This window comes from Hipposideros armiger, unplaced genomic scaffold (genome assembly GCF_001890085.2).
Source record: "Hipposideros armiger isolate ML-2016 unplaced genomic scaffold, ASM189008v1 scaffold_82, whole genome shotgun sequence".
NCBI classification, from domain to species: domain Eukaryota; kingdom Metazoa; phylum Chordata; class Mammalia; order Chiroptera; family Hipposideridae; genus Hipposideros; species Hipposideros armiger.
The window spans coordinates 2,872,131-2,881,105 of NW_017731432.1; the positions used below are offsets into that span (position 1 = coordinate 2,872,131).

General features: G+C 45.8%; 1 protein-coding gene across 1 annotated transcript in view; it reads left to right on the plus strand.

Moving 5' to 3' along the window:
• Positions 1–4,147, plus strand: part of CFAP57 (cilia and flagella associated protein 57) — a 53,170-nt gene extending 49,023 nt beyond the window's left edge. The window contains exon 22 of the mRNA XM_019643696.1: positions 3,791–4,147. Coding sequence (XP_019499241.1) covers positions 3,791–4,005 — 215 coding nt within the window. The 3' untranslated portion in view covers positions 4,006–4,147. The remainder of the gene's footprint in view (positions 1–3,790) is intronic.
• Positions 4,148–8,975: the final 4,828 nt, after the last annotated feature.

Sequence of the window (8,975 nt, forward strand, 5' to 3'; positions counted from 1 at the left end):
AGCAGATCCCAGGGTTCCACCCCATTGCCAGAATTAATCTTCCATCCCTCATCGAGTCAAAAGCGGACTCTGAGATGCAGACCAAGTGACCCCCTCTGGCGAGCCACGTCCAGCCACACTAGAAGAAGCACTGTGCGTCTGTCCCCAGGCCGACTCTGGGCTGCAGTTCCCGTGGCACTGACCACACCAGCCTCTTTCTCCTGCCCTGGGGAATTTGGGACACGATCAGAATAAAAATGTTTGCCCACAACTGTGTCCAACTCTCTGCTTAGCCAGGGAGCTGAGGAAGGGGGGAGGGAAAGAGGGAATGCTGAAGGCTGGGGGGGCTCCAGCTCATGTCACCGCTGCCTGTCCCTGCAGAAATCACACCCAACCTGGAGCTGGCTTCCTGCTGCCCCCTTTCCTCTCTGGGCCTCAAGGATGGGCTGCCTGCTCCCACTTTGAGTATCACTGCCTGCACTTCTGACCTGGCTTTCTTCTCTGCCAGCGAAGTCAGGGCCAGACAAAGCCTCCTACATTTTCTTCTCCTTTATGAAACCTCATGAGGTTTTCTGAGGTTTTTTATATCTGTGTGAATTTGAGAGTAAAATAATGAACATGGCAAAGTTACTGGAGTTCCCCTGAGCCTCCTTCATCTGCTGACCCTGTTGTTAGAACTATAAGCAGAGCCCTGCCCTCATTTCTCTTACCTCCCTGCCACTCTAGACTTGTCATCTTTGTTCCACGGGGCCCTGCCCACTCCTCCATTTCTAGGGGACACCTGTCCCTCTGGGTCCCATACTGGGTGACCCAGCTACACATACCAGAAAAGACAGTTTTATGCACTAAAAAGCAAAGCGATATACTCAGATGTCCCTGCAGATGCCAAGCGCCCTTCTTCTAATACCCAAATAACAAATATTTCAGCCCCCAGTCCCTGCTGGTCCCTGCTGGCTATCTAAAACCTGGCACTTAATGAAAGAGGCAAAAGACATTTACACTGAAAAGTACAAAACACTGCTGGAAGAAATTAAAGAAGACACCAATAAATGGAAAAACATTTCATGTTCATGAATTGGAAGACTTAGTATCGTTAAGATGTCAGTACACCCTAAAGCAGTCTACCAGTTCAGTGTAATACCTATCAAATGCTCAATGGTGTTCTTTGGAAGAAATAGAAAATTTATCCTGAAATTCACATCGAATCTCAAGTTGCCTCAAATAGCCAAAACAATCTTGAAAAAGAACGAAGTTGGAGGTATCACACTCACACTGATTTCAAAACTTACTGCGAAGCTATAGTAACCAGAATGGTGTGATACTGGCATAAAAACAGACATATAGCTCAATGGAATAGAATATAGAGCCCAAAGATAAACCCTCACATATATGGTCATATGATTTTCAACATGGATGCCACACTGTTCAATAGGAAAAAGAAAATCTTTTCAACAAATGGTACTGGGAAAATAGGATATCCATAATGCCAAAGAATAAAGTTGGGCCCTTATCTTATATACAAAAATTAACTCAAAATGGACCAGAGGCCTAAATGTAAGAGCTGCAATTATAAAACTTGCAGAAGAAAATATAGGGAGTACGCTATGACATGGGATTTGGCAATGATTTCTTAGATATAACATCAAAAGCACAGGCAACAAAAGAGAAAGTAATCAAAATTTAAAACTTTTGTTCATCAAAGAATACTGTCAACAAGAGTGAAAAGACATCCACAAAATAGGAGAGAAATATCTGCAAACCGTATATCTGATAAAGGATTAGTATCTAGAATATATAAATAACTTCTACAACTCAACAACCAAAAAAAAAGAGATTAAAAAATGGACAATGGACTTGAATAAACATTTCTCCAATGAAAATATACAAATGGCCAATAAGCACATGAAAAGATGCTCAACATTATTAACCATTAGAGAAATGCAAATCAAAACCACAATGAGATACTACCTTACACCCATTAGGATGGCTATCAAAATAAACTAAACAAAACAAAAAATAAAATAGCAAGTGTTGGCAAAATCTGGAGAAATTGGAAACCTAGTGTACTATTGGTGCACTAAAATGGCATAGCCACTATTGAAAACTGTATGGCAGTTCCTCAAAAAATTAAAAATAGAATTACCATATAAACCAGAAATTCCACCTCTGTGTATATACCCAAAAGAATTGAAAGCAGGGTCTCAAAGAGATATTTGTACACCCATGTTCAGAGCAGCATTACTCAAAGTACCCAAAGGTCAAAGCAACCCAAAATGTCCATCAACAGATGAATGGATAAACAAAATGTGGTTTATACATACAATAGAATATTATTCAGCCTTCAAAAGGAAATTTTGACATATGATACAACATAGATGAACCTTAAGGACATCATGTTAAGTGAAATAAGCCAGTAACAAAAAGATAAACACTGTACAATTCCACTTAGCTGAGGTTCCTAGAGTAGTGAAATACACAGAGACAGAAAGTAGAATGGTGGCTGTCAGGGGCTGGGGGAGAAGGAAAGGGGGAGTTGTTTAATGAACACAGAGTTTTGCAAAATAAGAAGAGTTCTGGAGGTTGGTTGCACAACAATGTGAATGTACCTAACACTACTAAACTATACAATTAAAATGGCTCATTTGGTAAGTTTTATGTTATACATACTTTACCACAATTTTTTTTAAAGAGTCGGGGAGAGGGGTTAGGGATTGAAGTTGGAAAGTGCTGCTTTGGAGAATGAGTGCGTTTGCTGACTACAGACATAAAGTCCACCTGGGCCTGGAAATCAAGAGTTCGAATCTCATGTGTTACCTTTTCAGGAGCCTGCGTCAGGCCAGTGTAAAAGTGGAGACCCAGGGTTGTTGGATTATCTCAGGCTTGGGCCGTGCAGGGCGCATGGGGGCAGAAGGATGGGGCATCTAGAACACCTAGGGTGCTGCAAGAAAATGGTGCTCAAAACTCACTGTTTCTAACTGGGTCTAACTGGACTGAAAAGGGAGTGAATCTAAAAGGAATCCATTTGGTAGATAAAAAATGGAGATTTTTAGGAAGAAGAGGTTTAAATTCTATCAAAGAACACGTGTCTTGAGCACAAGGCAGTAAGAGAGGTTGTGTTGGGAGAATGGAGTACAAGAGTGACAGATTTAAAAGATGCAGGGTCCTGGGCATGATGTGGGAGGGAGGCCACAGGAGTGGGTACTGACATGGCATGGAGGCCAAGGACATTGATGCTGAGAGTCCCGCTTTGTGAGACTAGGTAATGGGACGAGCCCTGGACCCTCGGGGACACCAGCGTTGCTCAGGATGGCAGCACCTGAGGATGACTGAGAGTCGCAGAGAGTGTCCTCAAGGAATGTGAATGAGTGACCACACCAGGAGGGGTAGGGAGGATTCTGTCTCCAGGAGCAAGGGTTTTACCTGAGGAGGAAGACTGGCAGTTTGGAAGCCCACCTAGGTCAACAGGACAGTGCCATCTGCTTAGGGTATGGGGAATGGGAGAATGAGCAGCCTACATTAGAGGGGGCCCTCAGGTCAGGCAGACTGGGGGGCTCAGGAGAGGGGCTGGGCTGAGGGCTTGCTCAGCATTTGTCTATCACTCTAAAGTGTGTCCCTTCATTTCTGCATCTCTACTAAAGCGTGAAACGGCTTATCTCTGTATCCCTAGCATCTGGGATTGTTGACTCCATAGTAGGTGGTCAATAAAAGTTTCAGGGGGCATGGAGGGAAGAAGGGAGGATAAGCTGGTTTCAGAAAATCTTTGCAGCAGTCCAGGGACAGGTCCACATTAGTCCTGCTCTGTCCCTTACAGTGCCCAGCAAAGACACTCTCGGAGTCGCTCCCACCAGGAGACTAAATGAGCAAGAAGAAGTTGGGAGAATTCTTGAAATGCAACGTCTAGAAATCCAGCGCCTCAGAAACCAGATCCAAGAACAAGAGCAGATCCCAGGGTTCCACCCCATTGCCAGAATTAATCTTCCATCCCTCATCGAGTCAAAAGCGGACTCTGAGATGCAGACCAAGTGACCCCCTCTGGCGAGCCACGTCCAGCCACACTAGAAGAAGCACTGTGCGTCTGTCCCCAGGCCGACTCTGGGCTGCAGTTCCCGTGGCACTGACCACACCAGCCTCTTTCTCCTGCCCTGGGGAATTTGGGACACGATCAGAATAAAAATGTTTGCCCACAACTGTGTCCAACTCTCTGCTTAGCCAGGGAGCTGAGGAAGGGGGGAGGGAAAGAGGGAATGCTGAAGGCTGGGGGGGCTCCAGCTCATGTCACCGCTGCCTGTCCCTGCAGAAATCACACCCAACCTGGAGCTGGCTTCCTGCTGCCCCCTTTCCTCTCTGGGCCTCAAGGATGGGCTGCCTGCTCCCACTTTGAGTATCACTGCCTGCACTTCTGACCTGGCTTTCTTCTCTGCCAGCGAAGTCAGGGCCAGACAAAGCCTCCTACATTTTCTTCTCCTTTATGAAACCTCATGAGGTTTTCTGAGGTTTTTTATATCTGTGTGAATTTGAGAGTAAAATAATGAACATGGCAAAGTTACTGGAGTTCCCCTGAGCCTCCTTCATCTGCTGACCCTGTTGTTAGAACTATAAGCAGAGCCCTGCCCTCATTTCTCTTACCTCCCTGCCACTCTAGACTTGTCATCTTTGTTCCACGGGGCCCTGCCCACTCCTCCATTTCTAGGGGACACCTGTCCCTCTGGGTCCCATACTGGGTGACCCAGCTACACATACCAGAAAAGACAGTTTTATGCACTAAAAAGCAAAGCGATATACTCAGATGTCCCTGCAGATGCCAAGCGCCCTTCTTCTAATACCCAAATAACAAATATTTCAGCCCCCAGTCCCTGCTGGTCCCTGCTGGCTATCTAAAACCTGGCGTCTCCCCAGCTCCCCCAATCTGCTATACCCCAACTCTAGGCACTGCTCTTTGGTTAGTTTCCCCAATGAGAGGCGAGACATAGCTGTCACACTTGGCAAGGCTCTCCTGAGGGCTGCGGATAGCAGAAGAAAGGCACAGGGCAAGGGCCATAAAGGAAAGTGTACATGGGACTGTGTCTCCTTAGCAATTCCTCCAGCCCACACCCCGTCACAGTGGCCAGCTTACCCCCTCCAGACCAGTGTGTGCCCCAGCATGTCCTCTGCCCACTGAGAGACCAGGCCCCGGGAGCAGGAAAAAATTCAGGCACCCCCTGAGAGATTCATTCACTACAACAGTCCATTAGATTATGATGCTGGGTACATGGGCTCTGCTGGGACTCAGACTTCGCCATCCCAAATAGCACCGTGACTTTACCTTTGCAGAAGAATCACTCCAAATGAGGTGGAGGTCCGAATGGAGATGTCAGCAGGGCCAGATGGTGCAGGGTCTTCCAGGCACAGTCCAGAGGCCAGTGCTGAGCCACCAAGAGTCACTCCCTACCATTTCCCAAGCCATGGACACACTGACATCCTTTCAGTTCCTACAGAAGGCCAAGTTCTTGCCTGCCTCCAGGTCTTTCCGCATACTGTTTTGTATGCCTCAGATGCTCTTGGCCCCACACCTCACTCAGGGAACTTCCACTCGTCCTTCAGATTAGAGCTGAAATATCACTTCCTCAGAAAGACAGTCCCTGATTCCTCCTCCACCCCATCTAAATTACACCCGCCATATTGTTTTCCTTCCTAACCCTCCCCGTGACACATCCGGTCAGTTGTCTGAGGCTGCCTCTCCTGCTAGGCTCTCAGTTCCATGGAGGCAAGGGCTGTGTCTGTTTTTCAAGTTCACTCAGGTACCTGGGTGGAGCATCATTGATTGAGGGACCCAATAGTGGAGGCAGGAGGACCAGTGAGGAGGACACTGGCTGACCACATGTGAGAGGACAACTGCTGGAACCAACATGGTGGCAGTGGAGATGCAGAGGGGTGAATTCTTCTGACTTGAGGACCGGAGAAAGTTAGCCAAGCAAAGGGGAAGGGAGAAGGACCTGGAAGAAGGAACATGCCAAGGAAATAAGGGCTCTTCTTCTCAGGGCCAGAAGGAAATTAATTCACCGCGACTAGAATGTAGCAACACTCAGTTGACAGACTCTTCAACTTAAAACTACTTTAGAGTCAAGACATCACATTTCACCTACAAGATGGGCCTTTGTTACAGTTGAGGGAACTCAAACCAAGGAGGAGTGAAGTCGTAGGCACGGGGTCACACTGGCAGGGCCAGGATTGCATGCCGCCTGTCCAATGGTCCCCACCTCTCACGCTGTTAGGCCTACACCACAGAGGCACCCAAACAGAACACAGGTCCGAGTGGTGGCAGTTTTAGGAGTGTGACACCTGGAGAGTCTAAACCAGAAATAAAAGGAGCTGACACTTCCCAGCTAAACTCACTTAAGCCAGCAGTTGGCTGTGGTCCAGCTGGTGAGGAGGAACGGCCTGGCGCCACAGCCAGCAAGTCAACAGGGTTTGTTCAGCTGCACAAGGGTGAGCACAGCTTCTTGCTGGCAAATATGGGACCAGAGGTACAATCTTGTTTACCTCTCCATGTTCTGTCTTCCATGTTCCTACATCAACCTGGTGGGTGGCATTGATTGGATGGCTGCTGCATCTGAGGCCTCCCTCGATTTTGCCTATCTGATCCCATGGAGAGTTTCTCACCTCACTGCTGCCACCTTCTCCTTCACAGGGGCCCTTCAGTCAGTTGACCCTTCACTGATGGAAGTCACCTCCTCCTGCAGCAGCCTTAGGAACCTCGCTGGTCACTCAAGTGGCTAGACATTGGTCTATGGACTCCACTCTTGTCCTGGTTGCAGTCTATCATTGAGCTCTGGGGACTCGTTCAATTCTGATGTGACAGTTGGTGCCTTGGGAGGCTGCCCTCTCTCTGGGCCCCAGACACCCATCAGCTCCCCTGCCCTTCTGGAGTCAGCATCAGCTGTGGCCAGACAGTGTGCGCTCCCAGCTGAGCCTCCTCTGCCACCCTGTTCTCCCAGCATGGAAAACCCGGCTTCACAGGAGGTGCTGGCATTAACATCTACCTTTCCCCATGCAAAGCGTAACCAGCCATTAGCAACCAGCTGCTCACACGAGGTACCTGAGGGGTACTGGTGGGCCTGGGAATATCTGCATACTCAGGTAGGACCCCCTTGCCCTGGACTTGAGTGAGAGGTGAGAGAGAAGGCATGTCAGGACCAGGAGTAGGATTCCCTGTCCCTGAGCTCTGTTGGGGTGAGCTCCCATAGACCAACAGAGGTTTGGGGGCCTGCTATGCTTTGAGTGTGTCTGAGAGGCTGTCAGACTCCCCTGAGCTGAGCTGCGCTGGGGAGCCAATTTATAAGGAAGCAACCCTGCTGTACCAGCCAGCAGAGAGGACTAGCGGTCCTGATTACCTGCAATGACCAGTCGTGTATAAGAATTTGATACAAATTTATTGCTGATCTAGTATGTGTCACATGGTGGGATTTGGAAGGGGCAGCGAGTGTAGACTAACACTATTAGTGTGCACTAATGTAGTAAACATATTAAATTTGGGACTATTGAGATTCTGCTGTTGCACCCTTGCTTTCTGCCTATTTTTCTCCAAACTTCCCTTTAGGGTGTCTCCAGCACCTGGCACAATACCTGGTCCAGAGAAGGAAAATAGCAAATGTTTACTGGATGAAGTAATTACATTATTTAATCCCCCCCCACAACTATTTAGACTAAATACTGTTGTCCCCACTTTCCAAAGGAAGAGATTGAGACACATAGAGGTTAAACCATTTTCCTAAGGGCACACAGCTAGAGCTGCAACTTGAACTATCNTAACCAACAAGCCACTCGGCCGACCCCAAAATAGACTTTAAAACAAAGACTATAGCAAGAGACAAAGAAGGACCTAGTAATCCCACTTCTAGGTATTTATCCAAACAAATCCAAAATATTGCTTCTAGGGGACATGCTCATCTATTTGTTCATTGCAGCATTATTTACACAAGCCAAGTTATGAAGCCAACCTGGGTGTCCCTGAATGGATGAATGGATAAAGAAGAGGTGGTACATATATACAATGGAATATTACTCAGCCATTAAAAAAGAAGGAAATCTTACCATCTGCGACAACATGGATGAAACTCGAAGTACTGTGCTGAGTGTAATAAGTCAGACAGTGAAAGACAAATGTCATATGATTTCACTTATAAGTGGAATCCAAAGAACAAAATAAATAAAACAAACAAATTAATTCATAGTACAGAGAACATTTTGATGGCTGCCAGATGGGAAGGGGGTTGAGACGGTGGGTGAAAAAGGGGAAGGAATTAAGAAGTACAAATTGGTTGTTACATAGTAGTCATGGGATGTAGGGTATAGCATTAGGGAATACAGTCAATAGTATTGTAATAACTGTGTATGGTGCAGATGGGAACTATATCTATTAGGGTGATAGATGGGAGAGGGGTTGGGAACAGGGTGAAAAAGATGAAGGGATTAAGAAATACAAATTGGTAGTTACAAAATAGTCATGGGGATGTAAAGTATAGGGAATATAATCAATAATATGGTAATAACTATGTATAGTGCCAGGTGGTACTAGTCAGGGAGATCACTTCCTAAATTATATAAATGTCTAACCACTATGCTATACACTTGAAATGAATATAAAATAATATTGAATGTCAACTCTAATTGAAAAATTAAAAAGGGGAGAAAGATCAATAATATTGTGGTAGTGTGATACAGTGTCAGATGGTTACTGGAGATCACTTCTTTAGCATAGGGAATATAATCAGTAATGTAGTAATAACTCTGTATAGTGCCTGGTGGGTACTTTTGAATAACTATAATGTATACCTGAAACTAATATAATATTGTATGTTAGCTATATTTTAATAAAAATCTTTTAAAAAATTAAAGCAAAGTGGATCATGAACTTAAATGTGGAAGGAAATGTTAAAAAAAACTATTTAATTTGTTAGTACCACTGGAAAAAAAGAAAACAATTCTATTTATGATAGCATCAAAAAGAATAAAATACT